This window comes from Micromys minutus (assembly GCF_963924665.1).
Source record: "Micromys minutus genome assembly, chromosome: 2".
NCBI lineage: Eukaryota > Metazoa > Chordata > Mammalia > Rodentia > Muridae > Micromys > Micromys minutus.
This window is the reverse complement of record NC_137971.1, coordinates 103,884,268-103,906,015: the sequence shown is the minus strand read 5'-3', so window position 1 is coordinate 103,906,015 and position 21,748 is coordinate 103,884,268. Positions and strand designations below refer to the sequence as shown.

General features: G+C 40.7%; 1 protein-coding gene across 1 annotated transcript in view; it reads right to left on the bottom strand.

Annotated features, from left to right (window-relative positions):
* The window catches only part of CCDC81 (coiled-coil domain containing 81), a gene marked incomplete at both ends in the record, with an annotated part of 45,237 nt that extends 25,947 nt beyond the window's left edge, over positions 1–19,290 (bottom strand). Inside the window, 7 exons of the mRNA XM_080913090.1 lie at positions 358–481; positions 1,267–1,388; positions 4,181–4,260; positions 7,066–7,322; positions 11,440–11,596; positions 12,927–12,988; positions 19,212–19,290. Of these exons, the coding sequence (XP_080769216.1) occupies positions 358–481; positions 1,267–1,388; positions 4,181–4,260; positions 7,066–7,322; positions 11,440–11,596; positions 12,927–12,988; positions 19,212–19,290 (881 nt within the window). The remainder of the gene's footprint in view (positions 1–357; positions 482–1,266; positions 1,389–4,180; positions 4,261–7,065; positions 7,323–11,439; positions 11,597–12,926; positions 12,989–19,211) is intronic.
* Positions 19,291–21,748: the final 2,458 nt, after the last annotated feature.

The following is a 21,748-nucleotide window of genomic DNA, read 5'->3' as shown; positions in this document are numbered from 1 at the left end:
TCCTTCTAACATCGGTATAAAAATGTCATATGATGCCTAGGCATCCAGAAACCAACAATGCCTATAGAGCTTGGAAGTCATTTCTGAAAGCAATCAGGCAGGCTGAGTGTCCCCTGTGCTATTTCTGCCTCAACTGCGTAACGTGTATTCCCCTTGCCCGGAATGTATCATCTGTCACGTGTCTGGATTTCCCTTCGGATTATCAGACCTGGTCACCTCTGTAATCCCCTCCCCTCCCACATAGAATGTTCTCAATGACAGGTAATAAAGGAGTGGGGGAGTTATTAAGATGCCCGGCACCGTGGGAGACTTCAAGATTATATTTAAGATGCAAGAGGGAAAAAGTCAATGAATTACTTTTCAGAGGCCGTGACCTTCCCACCGTTCCCACTTCGTTCAAACTTGTCCAGTAAGCTGACACTCGTCACTTTAGCAGGAGAGATAGATTGCCTATCTCGGTGTTTCTTAGGTGACGAGATCTCTGAAATAAATAACAAGTGATATTCTCTTCAAATTCCAAACGGCTAAATCGGTAGCTAAGTACACACATAAATTCTGACGCCTTTTACCAAGGAACAGTTTCCCATGAGACGTGCTCTTTTGTCTAAATACCTCTTGTCCTATTAAGACAGAGCACGCCCTAGCATCAACCTCATGCATTTATGCTATTTATCAGGACCTGGTCAAGCAACAGACATGCAGCCACCAAACAGCCGTGTAAGAGGCTGAGAGTCAGAGGGCTGAAGCCAGGAACAGAGTTTCAGCAATAAAGGGTGTTCATAAGAAATAATAATAGCATTATTGATAGTTATTGATGAATGTGGTTTAAATGTGAAGTGTCCCCCACAGACTCGTGCATTTGAACACTTGGTCCCCAGTGGGCCACCCTGTTCAAGAAGGTTAAGGAGGAGCCTTTAAGAAGACAGGACATGGCTTGAAGAATCACTGAAGGCAAGCCTTGATGTCTTACAGGTGGGTTCTACTTCCCGATCTCTGCTTCCTGGCTCCAGACACAATGTGACCTGTTGGCCTCCCGCCCTGCCATGTCTAATCCGTGGAATCCAACCATGAACCAGAATAAACATGTCCTTCTTTAAGTTGCTTCTTGTCAGATTTTTTTTTCATAACAACCATAAAAGTAACTAATGCATTAACCTTATTTGCTTTGATATTTATTTACTTACACTTACAATAAGTTACTAAGCAATACTACCTGGTGCTTAAGAGTCAAGAATGATATACTATACCCACAAATCATTGGCCTACCTCTGCCTCCTTCTTCTTTGTCTGACTGGTCTTTCAACTTGATCTTCCTTGGTCTGTTCTCTCCACCTTCCTCTCCAAAGACTTCCATGGGTGGTTTGTTCTCCGTCTCTTTGTGCTCAATCCTAAGAACGCATCGAGATGTTTGTCCTCGGCCCTGGTCCTGAACTGATGACTATGTAAACTCTCAATTCCCAGAAGCAACCCACCACTTCTCTGATGTCATAACAGGCATACTTCCTTCAAGGGGGTGAAATATTCACTCTGCTAAATACATGTCTTTGAGGACAAATCTGGGATTCTGCCAAGACCTCATACCCTTGTACCCATGAACCCCCAAAAGAGCTTGATATAAAGAAACTGCTTGAACACTTCTATTTAGATTTTCCCCCCTTTGGTTTCAGTTTGAGTTTTTCTGCCTGATTTACATCTCTGAGAGATGCCTGTCAGCTTAAAGTCACAAAGCCATAACTTGTTCCTGCAATGACAACTTCTCTCCTCCTCCTTCCTTCTATTTCCCTATCCTCTCCATAAGTTAAAAAAAGAAGGACCTCCAAAGGGAGAGTTTGGGAAGCGGTGTTCAGTTGGTGTATATAGTTGAAGGGTCTCTTTGGTCTCAAAGCACTCCCACTGGAGTGGGAGAGGGGTGCCTTTAGGTAAATTTTAGGACCAAACTTCACAGAAATAAACTCCGCCATCTGTTCTGAGTACTTGACTCTTCACGCCCATTCCAATATGCTCATATAGAATTAGTTAACCACCCCTTAGAACGCTTCAATCAAAAACTGTCAAAAAGGTTCACATAAGGTAAAGGCACTTGCCTCCAAGTAATGACCTAAGCAAGTTCAATCCCTGGAGCTCATAAGGGGGATGAAAAGAACCAACTCCCTTAAGTTGTTCCCTAGCCTGCATACATTGCACAGCGGTATGCCCATATCCACACATGGATACACACACAAATTAATTAACCGATGTAAAACAAAGATGACAGATAACTGTATCTTCCCAAACAATGAAATCAAAATTATTTTTAATTTCATTGGTTTATTTTTAAGGAGAAAAAAGTAGCCATTACTTTCTAGCCTGGACGTTCACCAGCGCTGTGGGCACTTCAGCTACTAGAACAGACTAATGATCTGTGAGTTCTCTCTGATTCTTCTAAGCATATGTCAACCATCTCTTCTAGGAGGGGAGAAGGGAATTGTTCCAAACCTAAACACTATAGGCGATCAGAGACATAAAATATTTGAGAAAAACATTACTCTATGAAGTGGGCTGTTACTGTCCAAGTTCCCTTTGCCTGACCTGAATGACAATCAGTGGCATGATAGTTGAGATTAGGGACACAGGGACTGGAGAGGTGGCTCAGTGGCTAAGATCTCCAACTGCTCTGCCAGAGGACCCAAGTTCAATTCCCAGCACCCACATCAGGCAGCTCCCAACAATCTGTAACCCCAACCTTCAGAGAACCTGACACCTCTGGCTTCCAAGGTTAAACACACACAGTTAAAAAATAACAAAAATAGGGCTGGAGAGATGGCTCAGTGGTTAAGAGCACTGACTGCTCTTCCAGAGGTCCTGAGTTCAAATCCCAGCAACCACATAGTAGCTCACAACCATCTGTAATGAGATCTGATGCCCTCTTCTGGTGTGTCTGAAGATAGGTACAATGTACTTATGTATAATAAATAAATCTTTGAAAAAAAATTAAAAATAATAAAAATAAATATTTTTAAAAGGTTAAGAAAGTCATAGCAGGGCTGGAAAGATGGTTCAGCAGTTAGGAGCACTGACTACTCTCCTGAGTTCAATTCCCAGCAACCACATGGTGGCTCACAACCATCTGTAATAGGATCTGATGTTCTCTTCTGGTGTGTCTGAAGAGAGCGACAGTGTACTCACATATAAATAATTTTTTTTATTTTAAGAAAGGAAGTCATAATATACTGAGCAGTGATGATGCTTGTCTTTAATCCCAGTACTCTGGAGGCAGAGGTAGTTGGATCTTTCTGACTTTCAGGCTACCTGGTCTACAAAGTGAGTTTTAGGCCAGTCAGGGCTACACAGTAAAACCCTACCTATAAACAAACAAACAAATAAATAACACACAGTGACAGTGTATGAGTAAAAGCAAACATCAAACAAAATGCAAGCCTCCAGGCCTCTTCTTTCAACGTTCTTACTGACACACTATTTTATTTCATTTGCATAACGTAAAGAATTAAATTAATTTATACCTCTATAAAATGGAGAAAATTGCAAGACGTGTATTATACAATTATAATGCAGACTGACTATAATCCTACTGAGAGCGTTCCTAACTGCTAACCGCCTGTTCCAAGGAGCAGCTACTGTTGCTATTATCGCAGTTACCGCCAGCAGCCCCAAGAACACCCACCATCCTCTTGAGGACACTGAGGACACTTTTATAGAGGTATAAATTAATTTAATTCTTTACGTTATGCAAATGAGATAAAATAGTGTGTCAGTAAGAACGTTGAAAGAAGAGGCCTGGAGGCTTGCATTTTGTTTGCTGTTTGGCTTTTACTCATACACTGTCACTGTGTGTTATTTATTTGTTTGTTTATAGGCAGGGTTTTACTGTGTCATCATCGTCAGGAGCTGAAGGAAAAGGGCTAGGGTGGGAAACAGAGGGAACCTATCGAGGAAGAGGACTACAAACATTGCAGGAAGTCAGATGAGCAGCAATAACTTGGGTTTATCTTTCTAAAACTTATGCATAGAAAATATATACAATAAACTCCTGCTTTATGTGTATACAGAGATGGTAAAGGGGATGAGGGAAACAGATGGAGGCAGAAAAGGGGAGGGAAGAGCGGATATTAATTTGGAAAACAAATACACCCCAATAAGCAAAGAGAAGTGCCTGGATTGGCCCATAGAATAAGACACCTACCTCGGAAAGGCCAGTGCGCTGTTGGGACGTTTTCCAAAGGACTCTCTGCTAGACATCACTGAATCCATGGTGCCCGGCCTCTGGAGGACAGAGACAGAGATTATGCCTGAGCTGTGACCCAGGACAGACCATGACACTGCAGGCTGCCTCCGAGACAGTGCTGCTAGTGTGGTTTGAATTTGTTCTAGGTTTCAAGTCCAGCAAGGACTGACCTCCCTCATCAAAGTCCACCTGGGGAGCTGAAGAACTGTCCCACAAATGCTGCCTTCTCTCAAGTCATCTGCTCTTTTGAAAATTTCCCTAAGAGTTGAAGCTTCTTTTATACATCTTTGGAAAGTGAGCAGATGCCCAGAGACTCTCAGGTGAGTACAACTCTGGTTCCACTCTTGGCCCACAGGGCCCTAAAAACAGGCAGTTCAGCTTTTGTCCCTCTGCATGCTGCTAACTGCTGTGTGCCCAGGCACTAGGTTCCTGAGGGTAACAGTTGAGGATGCCTTGCAGGATTCTAATGGAGTACTCTGCGGACCTGTGTTCAAGAGCAGGCAACCAAGAGTTATTGTAGTTATCACTTTATATAATAACCATGTTATTACCATGGATTAGTATGTATAATTATTTCTAAATGATTACTAATAGCCTACAAAGGACATAATTTTTCAGAAAAGGAAATTTTTTAATCACCAAAATATGCACATAAATTTCCCAGAGGACTATTTTATGGGACCATACTAAGGTTTAAATTATAGGACATCTGCTGGGTAAACTACCACCACCACCATCACCACCACCCCCCCACCCCCGCCACATTTCCCAGTTTTTGAAGAAGTGAGGTGGGAAGGAGTTCTGATTAGACCAGAGCTCCAGGGAGAGAAATTCATCCAGACTGCCAAGCCAGCAGCCCTCAGCCTGACTTCTCAGCTCCAGAACACACTGTGTGCATGGTGCCTCTTGACTCTAACGGGAGGGACACAGTGTAACAACTTCCTGACCAGGTTCTCTGTCATACAATATATTCTCAAAGCTGGTTCTTTTGCAGAATTTAAAAGTTACACTTTAGAGTTCAGTGTACCAGATAAAACATCGGTTCCTCTTTAAATAGTGTTTAAAATTAAGCAGAGTTCCCCCAGTTAGAAAAAAGCCAGCCAGGTGCTTGGGCCCTTCTTGTAAATTTGCAGATTCTGCCTTGTGTCCTCACAGTTTCTTCTGTTCTCCACTGGTTCAGCACCCCTCTTAGCAACCCTGTGTTAGAGAAGAATGTGTGGAAAACTCCAAGGAGCCTCCTTCTACAGGACCCCATCTCCCCAATCCACACTGTTAGGGTTCATAAAGGGAAAATGAACAGCTGGACCATTTTCATAGTTTTCATTAAAAAAAAAATCAAGCTTTCACCATATGGGATTTTGTGATGATTCGATTAATACCTGTCACTGTTTTTACTACCTAGAAGTATACAAAGGGGACATTACCAATGGATAAACACTACTGATTGTTTCTTTGCCTTTTTAAATCCTGTACTAATTTTTAAAAAGATTTATTTATTTATTATGTATAAGTATACTGTAGCTGTCTTCAGACACACCAGAAGAGGGCATCAGATCTCACTACCGATGGTTGTGAGCCACCATGTGGTTGCTGGGATTTGAACTCAGGACCTCTGGAAGAACACTCAATGATCTTAACCACTGCGCCATCTCTCCAGCCCTGGGCTATCTAACTTAATGTGAACATCATGCTAGCTACTTAAATAGTTAACAGTGATGGTGACACCCATGAAATTCACTTTATAACACAGTAAACTAAAAGCTGAAAATTGTGGAGCTAAAGCAATGGCCCAGCAGTTAAGAGCACTGGCTGTTCTTGCAGAGGTTGGATCCCCAGTGCCTCCTACACTGATGCTCACAGCTGTCTAACTCCAGTTCCAGGGGGTCTTTCTTACGGTGAACTGGTACACGCTACAAACACTGACTGCTGAGGAACTCTAGGTTTGAATTCCTGTGCTCGCTTTATCGGACCCACTTGGGCTTCACAATGTGACCTCTCTACACCTCCACATTCTGCGTGGAAAATCAGGGTGCTGGTCCTACGATGCTGCCTCTGTAGTATTTTGAGATTAAATTAATAATGAATGCAGGAGATATTTGTTGACAATAAGGTTCTATAAAATGTCTAGAACTGAGTTTCTATTGCTTTTTCCATTCTTTGATTATCACTGATTCAAAGGTTGGTTGAACCGGCCATCTGTAGACAAGCTTGTCCACACATTCAGGAAAACTGTCACTTAAAATATGTCAACAACCCTTTCCCCTTTTGGGGGAGGGGGATGGTATTTTAGGAAGCAGAGAGGGTGGTTTGAGACAGGTTCTCCTGGCTGTCCTGGAACTCACTATATTGACCAGGCTGGCCTCAAACTCAGAGACTGCCTACCTCACAAATGCTGGGATTAAAGGCAGGCAACACCATGCCCATGCTAAATAGACTTTCTTAGTGACAGCCCGCCCAATTAGACCCGATTGGATAGAGGCTAAGCTTAATTGTCAGCTTACTCTGATCTGGAATTCCCGGGAAGACAGTTTTGCGAAGGACTACCTGATTTGGACTGTTCTGGGGCGTGCCTGGGTGGGACTATCTCAGTTGCCTCTGTTACTGTGAAAAGACGCAGACTGAAACTGGAACGCACTGCTACCTAGTTTGGGTCCCCAGAGTCCCCCGGAGTGCAGACTGTGTGTGCGGTTCAATTAACTGTTTTAAGTTCCTGCTGCCTTACATGCATGCTATGCTTTCGTGTGAAGTGTGAGCCATCCAAACGCTTTTCCGTTGCTTTTTGTTAGGCTGCCTTGCCACAACCCTGGAAACAAAACCAGGAAAGTTAGAAGAGAACAGTTTACGTTTGTCAGGGCTCTCGTCAAAGTGCCGCTCCCGTCCATGGTGCACAGGAAGTCTCTATTAAACCTCATTTTCACTTTGCTGTCTCTGATTGAAAGGACCCCAATTCCTTTGAATGTGAACTCCACATTTTGTTTGACGGAAATGGATCTCGATAAGAAAAGTAATGTCTCCTTCACGCATCCCTCTACTGTATCCCTGTTAAATGGACCCTCCAGGGATATCATGACAAAATTAAGTGGAACAACTGGAATATCACCTGGAAAAGAAAAAGAGTGGGAGAAAGGAGATTTTACTAAAGATATATAATAAACATTATGATAAAGACATATTGTGCTTCTACTACATTGAAAGACAAAATAACAAATACTCTAGTAAAATTTATTGATTGATAATAGATAAAATTATTCTGAGTCAATAAAATTCAGAAAGAATAACATGTTATTTTTCATATGCAGATCCTGTCCTATAACGTCTATGTGTATATGCAAATGGATATAAGTACAACATCATCATTATATCAAAAGCATATATTTCTATTTCAATGCTATCAATTTAGTTTTGTTTCTGCTGCATAGAGGTATCAAAATATAATTGCTACAGAAAATGTAAGATCATAACTAAAGTTGTATGACTTCAATACAGCTATTCTAACTATTGTAGTTCATTGAAAATAAAAGAATTTGGCCTGAGAAAATATTCATTTGACATTTAACTGGCTATTTCATTATAGCGTTTTAATGCATTTATTTGTGAGTTGGTTAAAATAAAGTGATTTTCATCTAAACTGAAAAAAAGACATATTGTGCACATTTTAAAATAATTATCTGATTCTTAATTTTTCAAAAACAGAATTGACCATATTTTCCCCTTATACTTGTAATATTGTTACAGAAAATATAATGACCACTGATACGTGAACAATTTTACCTAAAAGTACAGCATATTTTGTTCATAATAAAAATTGTCTATCTATCGTCCAACAGATTTTATTTTCTAGGGAACAGAGCAGCACTGAACCGCCTCTGTTCTTTCATAGTTCTCTGAGGTGTTCAGCTCTTTCAGAGCGCTCGGCAGCAGTGTTTACTGCCATATCATCTTCAGATAATTACAAATATTCTAAATATTAAATGTTTGAAAAGATAATCATCTTCACTGGAAGTTACCTTCCTTGTTTTAATATTTTTAATATTTATTTATTTTCTTAGTATGAGTACACTGGAGCTGTCTTCAGACACACCAGAAGAGGGCATTGGAACCCATTACGTGTGAGCCACCACGTGGTTGCTGGGAATTGGATTCAGGACCTCTGGAAGAGCAGTGAGTGCTCTAACCACTGGGCAATCTCTCCAGCCAGAAAGTCATCTTTCATGGTAACTAAGTCTTACACAAAGGTATCAAAGGAAGCTGGCATGCAGAAAGCTTTCCTTTCCAAGGAGCTTGTAAATGACAAGGCAAATGAACAAGACTGAATCATTCTTGAAAGGAAGCAAGGACATTTGACCAGAACTGGTACAGGAGCTGTGAAATGTCCACGGGTAAGTCTGTTTAATGTACGTGCCTTAAAGTAGAAGGTGAGCTTGCCTGCTTTCCCACTGTATCTCTGCATAATGTCTTCCAGTCCACTCATGTCAGGGAAGACACTGTCTCTCATGCTGGACGAGCCAGTAGACACTTGCAAATCTCTCCTCTTCTGACCTATCAGGGACCTGCTAATCATGGCCTCTTTTCTCCTATACCTGTGAAATGGTTCTTCAACTTCCTTCTTGGTCTACTTGCTGGTTTTCCTCTTTTTTTTACTCCTTATACCGAGGGGCTTGAGCCACTGTTTTGATGTTCATGTATTTATTGACTTGGGGGGGGGGGGTTGGTTTTTCCACAGGATTCTATCCTTGTCTGCTTCTTGATATCCTCTACTAGGTAAACCCACTCCAGCCTAGATCTGTCTTCTCCGAGGCTCTGCTAAGCCCTGGGATCACCTCTGTTTGATATACCCCTAGACAATGTCAGAATGCCAACAAGTCTCAAAGCAACCTTATTGTATTACCCACCACGGTGCACAATCACTGTTCTCCAAGCAAGAAACCTGAGTAACTCTACATTGTTTTCCCCATTCTTACCTAGTCCCATCGCTCTGCCTGCCTGTCTCCTATTCCTTCCTCACTTGCTTCACCAACTTGCAGTAATCCAAAGAGCTCTAGCTAAGCTACAAACTGGATTAGTACCAAAATGGACTGCTGCGAACACATTAGTTGTCCCCATGGAATGAATCCTAACACCCTTATCACATGAATGAGCTTTACCCCCATTTTCTACATCAACAGACATGCCAAGGCTGTTTCCAATGGGATGCACTGTTTTGAAGTCTTGATGTGCTCATACAATTCCTGAGATATTGTCCCACAGTTTCTCGGTTGACAAAGCCTCCCCAGATGAAGACAGGCATGTTTTCCTATGCATCAAGTCTGATCTAGTTCCTGGACCAAGTCCGCTTTTTTGCAACACTTAATCCTGAGAGTTTTAAAGTAAGAGCCACATCTTTCTGATACTGAAAACTATTCCACAGTGCTTGACTATCTACTTAGTTCATAATGAATAATTTTAATTCCAAATCTAAGATGTAGACAGGTTGTTCTTTTGAAATACTTAATTCTGATATTTCTACACCCTATAAAAATGAGTTGTAAACATCAACTACTTTTTAATATTATAATACAAAATCCAAAGTGAAGAATAAACTCAATTCTAAAGCAAATGTATTCTTTAAAGGAAATCCATTTTATCCCTATTTCCTTTCATACTGTTTGATGGGACATAAAATTTTAGGTGATTTGCTGAATTTTCTTCAAACCCACCATATTGAATAGTTTGCATGTTGAAAATATGCAAAGTAAATTTTAAGCATAGTTTGTGGGCATTTGTTTTTCCTGCATATATTTTATTTGCTTGTATGGTAGCTTTTGTTTTTTGAGGCAGAGCTTTACTCTGTTGACCCAGCCTACCTGGAACTCGCTGTATAGCTCAGAGTGGCCTCAGGTTTGTGGCAGTCCTCCTGCCTCAGGCTTAGGTGTAGTGACACCTGTCTTACTTTCTTATTTTTAATAGAAAATCACACTGGAAATGAATTTTCTGGAGAGTTAACTTAGGGGAAAGTTACAGGCTTTGTACCACTGCTGCCAAGGATAGACCGTTTCTCTTTAGCCACATCTGACTCTGATACACTGTAGACTGAAGCTCACAAGGAGGAATGCAGACCTTCGCAGCTGAGCCCTCCACAGTGGACAACGGCCACACACCGAGATGGGATGTAATGTGTAAATACAACATGGTTTACTTTACTAGTGCTTTGTTACCTAGAGCCCTCAATAAACGTGTGGAAGAAGGAAGAGAAAGGCAAGAAGGAAATTTAGGGAAAGGAAGAAAGGAACTATGGAAGGACTGTTTTAGGGTATAAAAAACTATAAGTTAATCGACATTAAGTGCAGCTTTATTGAGTTTTAACGTTTAATAATTTAATTATAAACATGATAGGGACATTGCAAATCTCTCCTCTTCTGACCTATCAGGGACCTGTCAATCATGGCCTCTTTTCTCTTATACCTGTGACATGGTTTTTCAACTTGATAAACATGATAGGGACATTAGTTTTTTTCACAGCTAACTGAACAAAGGTTTTTTTCTCTCATTACCCAGAGAACCTAAATTAGATTTCTTTTATTCTTTAACAATTTATTTACTTATTTTATGTGAGTACAATGTTGTTCTCTTCAGACACACCAGAAGAGGGCACTGGATCCCAAAAACCTCCATGTGGTTGCTGGGAATTGAACTCAGGAACTCTGGAAGAGCAGTCAGTGCACTTAACCACTGAGCCATCTCTCCAGCCATAGATTTCTCTTCTTTATAGACACTTTTAGTTTCTAGAATCTGAAAAGTGAGTATAAGCCTGTAGAACTCTGTTGCATGGCTTTTAAATGAACTTGCTCTTCCCATGCCTCTTAAGTTATTAGTGTCTAAAATGGACTCCACGGGCTGGTAGAATAACTCGTCAAATAAGGAAATGTGCCACCAAGCTCTGAGAGCCTGAATTCAATCCCTAGGATCTACATGATAGAAAAGCTATGATTCCTATAGGTTGTCTGACCCCCACATACATCCTGTGGCACAAAATACACATGCACACACATGCATGCATGCATGCACACACGCACACACACACACATGCATGCATGCACATGCGTGCACAGGCACACACAAGATGAAGCACAAGTCTCTCAAACCAGAAATTAATATGGCACTGACAAAGTTTTACCCTCTTCACTTGTCTAAATAGGCCAATAAGTTCCGGGAAAATATCAACTGTTGAAATGATTTACCAGGAGAAGATACTTTGTTTTGTTTGAGTCCGTGGGTCTGCACTAACTTCTCTGCCATGATAAACACCGGTCTCTGCACTAGAACAAACTTCTTGTTTCCCACCTCAAGCTGCTGCCTCGTGAAAGTGAAAGTTCCAAGTCCTGAAATCTGAACACCCTGAAAGAAAAAAGAGGACAAAAAGAACAACGTACACAATTCCTTTAAAGGACGGAGTTTGATAATCATCCAATTACCAAAAAGAAACTGTAGGCTTAAAAATCCAGTAATCTCTATGAGGCCTTGTTGATGTACTATTTCTATGAAAATATTAAAATATATATCAAATCTATATCAAATACCTATATAACATAAATTCAATCATTTCCAATTTACTGAAGTCTTGATTTTCTTATTCTCTCAGACTTTATGTCCTCTGTTTAAAGTCAGACAACCCACTAGTGGAAGAAGTAGAGGAATGAATTAGCAAATACAGTCATATATGACAATGTCATAATGAGACCAGTATCTTGTGTGTTAACTAATGAAATTGGATACATGGATAAGATGAAAGGGAATCAGACAAACTAGCATCCAATGAACATCCAAATCTACAATGTAAGCTTCATCAATGAATAAAAGCAAATACCTTTTGACCTCAAGGTCCTTGATATACCCTAAAGATATTATACACCAAATGTTACAAATTCAAATCTATAACTGCAGAAAAAAAGCAAGGGAGTGAAGGGAGCCAGCTAGGTTATATAATGGCCAAAATATGCATACATCTTTTATGCAAAGGGGAGAACCCATCAGGGCTGTAGCCACTGTCACATACAAAAATAAAAGACCAATATCATTAAGCCTGTTGATTTTTCAAGAAAATAAAGATAAAAGGTCTTCACAAATAGTTGGCCAATTTTAAAAGGTGATAAATAATTCAAATTCTCAAACCAAACAAAATAAGTTTGAAGAGTTCATTCAGCCACTGACTGTCATTTTTGGACATGTGAGCAGGGTATAAAAGTTCTACAACCTCTTGCCCTCAAGTTCCTCCCAAGAAATCTCTGCCTAGTTCTATAGCATTTAAAGCAACAACCTAACCTGAAGGAACAATCTAACTATAGGCAGTTTCTCTTTTTGCACTAGCTAAGTTTACCTTCTGCATTTATACATTCCAATTACAAGTGATTCCCAGAAAAATGGCAGAACAAGAAGTGCTATTCTTCCACATCCATGCCACAAATCTATCAGCCACAAATACATCTCATCTAGATTCTTTACATAAACCCAGACTGGGCAGCCTGTGCTCTCAGGATCACTAAAAGAGAAAGGTTTACAGACACATTATCTAAGGATAATATCCAGCTTGTCACCAATCCTACATGTATCAAAAAATAAAAATAAAAATAAAGAAGTGACAACCTACACTACTCTCAGCAAAAGTATTCAAGTTTGCATAAAAAATAGCTCTCAGACTACTATGTTGAAATGGGAATGTGAAACCTACCTTGTGCATAGTTAGCTGCCGTTCCACAAAATCTGAAACATTTCCCCAGATTGTAGAGACTTCTGAAAGTCAAATGAAAATGAAAACAATTTATGTGAGCAACCACGTAATAGTACTTAAGCCTCATAAGCAAAAGTATAAATAATGAAATGAATAATTAAATGGTAGTAACTTCTAAATCATGCAGAACAGAATATAAAAGCATTTCCCCAAATTAACTTTCCTGTTAACTAAATGTCATGCCTAGAAGTTCCAAAGATATGGTTTTAATTATAGTTATAATTGGGCTGGAATGTGGCTCAGTGAGCAGTGCTCATCCAGTGACCTAGCTTCAAACCTCAGTACTCCAACAAAAGGGAGGAATGTTGTGTGACTCAGTAGTACAATAGACATGAGTCTCTGTGCTCAATCTTAGCACTAAACAACAATAATCATAGTGAAATAGTAATAAAAACAATAATGATAGTGTAAAGAAACTCTTTCTATACCAAAAGGAAATCAGTCATGCTTCATTTTATCTAGTACATGAAGCATTAACCAACTAAAATCTAGTTGTTTTTTTTTTTCTTAGTGACTACATTCAGAACCATTCTAAAGTGTTCACTCTGGACCCCTGGATTAATATGAACACGAACTCTTACACTGTAACACAGGAACAAAGCCAAGGGCCACTGAGACACAAAAGGCTGCCTACTCTGGACATTAACTGTCCCCACTCATCTGCTTTTGCTAAATTCTCAAGTGATGCTCTCTGTACTTATGTGTGTCACTGTTCGACTCCCGCTGTCTCCTCTCCATGACTGTTGCGCTGTGGGTTCCCTGCACACCCCAATTTACTGCTTCTAGTATATGTTCTGGAAACAAATACACTAGTATATATCTATGATAATGACTTATAAAAAACTATGGGAAAGGGTCCAAGACCATTTTTTAATAAATACAAGACATCATAATTCTATTTTGATTTGAAAGCTTTCTGTATTTATTTTCTTATACTCAGTTTAGTTCTTCTTCCCCTAACCTCCAAAAACTAGCAAAAAAAACACAAACAAACAAAAACAATTACTAATACTACAGTGGTAACAAGTGCAATGAATATGTAATCTGGATGTGAGAAGCACTTTATAATATAGAAAATTATGCCACACTATCCTAAGTCTAAACATATTATTAGTGATAATTTTCAATTAGGGAATGCTTACAAATCAAGAAAGCTAAATTTTGTTTGTTTGTTTTATTGGATATATTTTATTTACATTTCAAATGTAATCCCCTTTCCTGGATTCCCCTCCATATCCCCTATTCCATCACCCCTCTCCCTGCTTCTATGAGGGTGTTCACCCACCCACCCCCTCCCGCCTCCCCACCCTGACATTCTCCTACACTGCAGTGTCAAACCTTGGCAGGACTAAGGGCTTCTCCTCCCACTGATGCCCAACAAGGCATCATATGGTACATATGCAGCTAGAGCCATGGGTCCATCCATGTGCACTCTTTGGATAGTGCCTTAATCTCTGGGAGCTCTGGTTGGCTGGTATTGTTGTTCTTATGGGGTTGCAAACCCCTTCAACTTTTTCAATTATTTTGCTCACTCCTCCATTAAGGACCCCATTCTCGGTTCTATGGTTGGCTGTGAGCATCTGCCTCTGTATTTTTCAGGCTCTGGCAGAGCCTCTCAGGAGACAGCTATACCAGGCTCCTGTCAGCATGAACTTTGTGGCATCAGCAATATTGTTTGGGTTTGGTGGTGAATATGGGCTGGATCTCTAGGTGGGACAGTCTCTGGATGGCCTTTCCTTCAGTTTCTGCTTCAAGCTTTGTCTCTATATTTCCTCCTGTGGATATATTTGTCCCCCTTTCTAAGAAGAATTGAAACATCTGCACTTTGGTCTTCCTTCTTCTTGAGCTTCATGTGGTCTGTGAATTGTATCTTGGGTATTCTGAGCTTTTGGGGTAATATCCACTCATCAGTGAGTACATACCATGTGGTTTGGTTTTTTTGTTTGTTTGTAGAGATTTGGTTAACTCACTCAGGATATTTTTTAGATCCATCCATTTTCCTAATAATGTCATGAAGTCATTGTTTTAATAGCTGAGTAGTACTCCATTGTGTAAATGTAACACATTTTCTGTATTCATTCCTCTGTTGACAATCATCTGGGTTCTTTCCAGCTCCTGGCTATTATAAATAAGACTGCTATGAACATAGTGGAGCATGTGTTCTTATTATATGTTGGAGCATCTTTTGTTTTGAGTATATGCCCAGAAGTAGTATAGCTGGGTCCTATGTCCAATTTTCTGAGGAACCACCAGACTGATTTCCAGAGTGGTTGTATCAGCTTACAACCCTACCAACAGTAGAGGAGTGTCCCTCGTTCTCCAGATCCTCACCAGGATCTGCTGTCATCTGAGTTTTTGATCTTAGCCACTCTGACTGGTGTGAGGTGGAATATCAGGGTTGTTTTGATTTGCATTTCCCTATGACTAAGGATGATGAACATTTTTTTAGATGCTTCTTGGCCATTCATAATTCCTCAGTTGAGAATTCTTTGTTTAGCTCTGTCCCCTATTTTTTTAGTAGGGTTATTTGATTCTCTAGAGTCTAACTTCTTGAGTTCTTTATATATATTGGATATTAGCCCTCTATCAGATGTAGGATTGGTAAAGATCCTTTCCCAGTCTGTTGATTGAAGAAGGCTAAATTTTAATTAAAAGACTAAGGAAGTCTTTTGATAATTCCTAACAGACTTGGGGACATGTTTGAAGGAAGCCACAAAAGGAAATTCTTCTCCAAGAATTCAAACTGTTATTATTTTTCTCTTAATGGTTTAAACTACAAACTAAAGCAGGAAAATTGGAGCCTTTAATTCAGACATAATGGGTTATGAAATACTTTGACTAATAATGTGGCAGGAAACAGGAAGATTGACTTAATAGGAAGCAGCAGTTTTTCTCATGAGTATCTTGGAACCAGATCAAAGATGGACACTGAAGGCCAATGGAAAACAAGTGTGAACACAAGACACATTGTGAACCGGTAGTCTAAGGTCTTTCTAAATCTTGCTTTTCCTCCACTGTGCCCCGTCCCACGCCAGTCACCTGCTCTGTACCCAATAGCCCAAGGGTTCAACCCCCGTTGCTAAGAATTAACAAAGTCTATCAAAGGCCAGCAGTGGTGTTGCACGCCTTTAATCCCAGCACTGAGGAGTCAGTGACAGTGCATCGTTGAGAGTGTGATCTACATACAGTGCTCCAGGACAGCCATGGCTATATAGTGAACCCTGACTCAAAGAAGAGGGAGGGGAGAAGATCTGTCAATCAATCCAACTATGTACTGAGTTTAAAACTCTCACTGTCAATATAAATGTCATTAATTCTCTAACAAACATCTCATCTTTCTGATTTAAGTGGAGAAATTTCAGGATTGTGATGGCAGAACTGATAAAGAGTTTATGACCACATAAAATGCAGCTCATATTTCAGGAAAATCATCTATACCAAAGAGGAAATGATTTACCCAGGACCCGGAGAAACTATACACTCTGTAACCAAACCCTGGTGAAAAGTCTTTGTTTAGCTGAGAATTTGAACATGGTCTTTGTTGATTAAGATAATCTATCAAAGTTTAGGGTAATGTTTTATTCAATAAAGTAAGATAGGCAGTTACATAAAAGAAGAGTTAATTATTTAAATGGAAGTTTGCTATTTTTCACTGGAGAAAGAGTCTCTAGGTCTCTACAATTCAACTAAAATAGATTTGTAGATGTTACCAATTAGAATTGTTCTAAATCAAAATTGTTCTATATCAAAAATAATTTGTTCTAATGACCAAGCTTTAGAAAGATTATTACTCTCAAAGTGAAAATAATTTCAATACTATCTAAAAATAAATTTCAATGTAACCTATGAATTAGGCTAAGAAGGAAAAGTCTTAACATTTGACAAAACCCAGCATTCCTCCCCAGAACAGACACACACAGACACACAGACACACACACACACAGACACACACACGGACTCAGAACACTAAGATATTTGTTGACTTTGCATCAGTACAAAGAAATATCTGAGATGGCTAACTTATAAAGAAAAGACATTTCTGGAGCTCAGAAATTTGGAGTTGGTCCCAGTTCTAGATCAAGCATCCCAGAGATTAGTCCTTTGTGTGATGGTGCATCATGGTGGGAAAATTTGTGTGTAGAAGAGATTGTGTGGCCAAATATGAAGCTAAAGAGGGGGAAGGAAGGAAGGAATGGTATTCTGAAACCCCGAGGACACAATTTAAATGATCCTTTTGGAATAACCTTTTTCAAGTGAGCTTGTGTTTTCATACCCTGGAGCCTTAGATGAGTCTCTCTCAAGTCATCCTCCATGTTGTCCCAGCAAAGACTGCTTTAAGGAGTTTCCTTAATGTGGTAATCTCTTCAACAATGATAGCAGATTTGAACTCTTTCAAACTCTCCTGCTATGAAACTGGATATCCCTTATCATTTTTACTTTAATTTCTCACTATAAATCTACTAAAAAAATAATGACCTGAATGTTACCCTATCTTGAAATTCCCTCCACTAGGTAAATCACTTTGTCTTTTTAAGTTCATCCTCACGCAAACCTCCAGCAGACTTGGCAGAGCATAACCACTTTTTGCTCCTCAGAATACAGCATACATGGCCTCTCATTAGTTCTTGATCTACAGTCTTGGTTCTCTTCTTGAATCTCACAAGCAATCTCTATTTTCCACATTCCTAGTCACACTTGGTTCTCACTCTCACCAGAGTGACCAGTTAAGCTTTGAGAACAACTCTCTAGCACACGACTCAGAACCTTTCTACACACCTCCTATAAGCCAGTTCCAAAGAGTCTATATACCCCATGGTCAGGTTTATTACAATTGATCCCACTTCTGGGTATATTTTACACTCAACAAGTGAATGTAGGAAAGGGAGGGTTGTTTTTGACTCAGGCACAATGACTAGAACATTTCAGTGTGTGGTGGCAAGAATTTCACGTGAATTGAGAAGCAGAGAGCCCAGTCTGGGAGCAGAGCCATACCATAACCCTCGGAAGAATGCCCCAGTGACCCATCCTTGTCAACTAGATTGTACAATGTCTCCCACACAGTGCCACCAAGCAGGATATGTGCTCAAACATATAAGTCTATGAGAGTCATTTCAGAATTAAATCATAATTAACATGGTTAATTAATAAAGGTGAGTCTCCTATATAGTTGCAATGAATAAGAATTAAAAAATCAAATACAACACAATTTGTATTATAATTCTAAAAAATGAAATGTTCAGAGATAGATCTTTAAAAGGTGTATAAAATCCATGAGAAGATATTTTCCAAACTGATGAAGACATCAAATAGCTGTGTGGTGGAACATTTTGTGGACAAGAAGGTTCAACATGTCAGCCTCCCAGAGAAGCATTGTTTACTTATCAACAAACTCACTGGAAGCTTCCAAAGAGAAACAAGATACAAATAACCAACAAAATGCCAAAAGACATAGCAGGTGGGACCTGAGCCAGCATGGATTTTAATCCCAGTGCTCTGGAAGCAGAGGCAGACAGAACTCCTTCCCCTGGGCCTGGGGGTGGTGACTCTGCAGAAACTATGCTAAAAGGGGGGGTTGTGTCCTGCTGCTGCCCCAGTGAGTTTTCTGTGAAAATTACCCATTTACAAGCATCACTTTTTTAAACATGCCTGCAAGATAACAAGAACAAAATAGCTATGCCCTTTCATGAACTCTGAAAAGGAGTCATTTGGGGAGTACAGTAGGAACGCTTTTCTCTAGGTAGCCACAAGGGTTTTAATCTACCATAGGTAATATGAGGACGGTTGTTTTCAGTGGGCATTGCTCCTTCTCCTTTCTCCCTCCCCCCTCCTCCCTCCTCCTCCCTCCTCCTCCCTCCTCCCCCCTCCTCCTCCCTCCTCCTCCCTCTTCCTCCCTCCTCCCCCTCCTACGCCCTCCTTCTCCCTCCTCCTCCCTTCTCCCCTTCCTCCTCCCTCCTCCCTCCTCCTCCTCCCCCTCCTACACCCTTCTCCTCCCTCCTCCTTCCTTCTTCCCTTCCTCCTCCCTCCTCCCTCCTTCTCCTCCCTCCTCCTCCTCCCTCCTCCTCCCTTCTCCCTCCTCCTCCTTCTTTTTATTCTTTTTTTTTTTTAAACAAAAACCCAGAGACAGAAACACTCACATCACAACACCTGATGGCTCAAGTCTGGCCATAGGAAAATAAACAACACACACACACACACACACACACACACCTGCATCAAGTCACTTACCCTCTTGGCTCAGCGATGGTAATGTGGGCAGCACTTGCCTACACAGGTCCTGAAAACCTGATCCAACCCTGTCCAACATCTTCGGTTCCGACTGAGTCTGTGGTGGGTCCTCGATAGATAGTCTCTTCTTTGTTATATGGAGTTTGCACTAAGAGGATCTTCCCACCCTCCAGCCCTCTTTGCCCGGAATTTTCGGGTGTGCTTTTGAAAGTCTTGAAATGTTTTGATATTATTTCTCCTTAAATAAACATTCTTTGTCGTCGTCCCTCTCCGGTGATCTGGCTCGCGGATAACCTGTTCCCCAAAACGAAGCCAGAAGTGCAAATCCACACCCACCCAAACAGCGAGGGCCTCCTGCAGATGGAGGGTGGAGGGTTGTTGAACCGAGAAGGCCTTTGGAAAGGGACAGCAGAAAGCGTTGCTATGACGCGACAAAGACTCGCTCGTTGCTAGGGCCTCAAGGTCCAGCCCCCTAAGAGAATCCGATCTCTAGAGAGCTCAGACAGCTCAGAGCTTCATAAAGTCATTTTTAAGAGGAAAAAGAAAAGAAAAAGGAAAAAAAACCAAAGCAACAACAACAAACAAAAACCTTTGTTCTTTCCCTCTTACTCGGGACAGCGAGAAGACCTGGCCACGAAGGTGATTGGCCTCGAAGGTGATCCATGTTGTAACCGTACAGAGCAAATGGCCGTCAAGGCTGGAGAGTGCACTTCGCCAACAGCGATGTCGGATCTGATTGGGGATTTGAGTTTGAGCTAAACTGTCAGGTTTTGTTTCGTTTCCAGGCTCTCCTCTTTGGAACTGGGGTCTGGTTGAGCTCATGTCCCCTCCCCCTTTTTCCCCTTCCCTATAGAGAAGGGATTGAGGCAGACATGCTACTGTCTGCTGCTTTCTCCTGCCTGCTAAGTATGTGGTTCTATCACGTGGGGGGGAATGGGGGAAGGGAGAGGAAGAGAGAGAGAGAGAGAGAGAGAGAGAGAGATTTATCACGTGTGGAGGGGGGAATGGGGGGAAGGGAGAGGAAGGAGGGGGATTTATTTAGTAGCTATCTTTTCATTTTGACTTATCTATTTCTGTGTGAATAAAGGACAAATTAGTATCCATTTCCCTGGGGAGGAGCATTTGAGTTGTTTTCATTTGTAGACATTGTGGACATCAGGAATAATGCTAGTGAACACATCGTCTTACAAGACTTTTGTTTTTTTGTAATATATACTCACTTCTCATGCGTATGTAACTTAGAGTCATTGGTGGGTCACAGGAAAGACATGACTGCTTTAGGTAACACCAAGCACATGTTCACGGTGGCTGTTAGCATGTGATGTGATCAGCGGCCACCTGAAATGAATGGGAAATGTTCCAGCAGTTGCCATTTTTAAGCATCTTATCTGATTTACACATAGATAGCAAACACAGAAAAAGGCTGCTTTGTGGCTGAGAATAAAAAGGCTGCAACCCATACACCTGAACCAGGATGCTTTCCCTGAGAACTGGTGTACAGACAGCATTATGCCTCACAGTAGTTCACATCAACACATTGGCAGAGAGTTTGTGATGGCTAGTTTGAACTGTGACCTTGAAACCATGTGGACTCACTTGGAAAGAGTCCCAATGAGGATTCACTAGATTAGATTTGCCTGTCCACCAGCCTGTGAGGATTGTCTGGACTATGTGAACTGATATGGGAACATCCAACCCCCTATGGGTGGCACTATGCCGTGGGGAGGAAATCCTAGACCCTGCATGTGTGGAGATGGGGCTGAGCACAAGGTAAACATGCACACTTTCATTTCTCTCTGCCCAAACCACAATGTTCCCTGATGTGATGAGACTATAACCTAGAAGCATGAGGTGAAATAAGCCCCTCCCCTCTAAGTTGCTTTTTTATCAAGGCAGTTTGTCATAGCAACAGAGATGAAACTAGAATAACATGTAACATTCCTTTTCACATCTCTATCATGCTAGGATACTGTATGCATTTACATATCTCTATCATGCTAGGATACTGCATTCATTTACATATCTATCATGCTAGGATACTGCATTCATTTACATATCTCTATCATGCTAGGATACTGCATTCATTTACATATTTGTATCATGCTAGGACACTACTCATTTTTCTAAAGTATGGGTAAGTCAGCTCTACCACTCCTGGGCATATACCCAAAGGACTGGTTACCCCAGCCTGTGATACATCCCTTCTCAAGAGGAGCTGAGATGACAAATTTCAGCAACCACAGTACATGAAAAGCAAAGGCAGAGACCCAGAAGTTCAAGATCAGCCTGGGCTATACTACATCCCATCTCAAAAGGAACATCAAGAAAAATCCTCGAAAAAATATAGAATATTGATTATTGTTTATTTTCAACCATACTTTATGTATAGCAATGTAATTTACATATTAAATAACACTACATAGAATGACTTGATATACTTTTAAACATAAAAAAGAAAAATTTGCCTAATACCGAATGGTCATTCCCAAAAACATACATACAGGTATCATTATACAGACCGAGCAGGTTGGATTTGT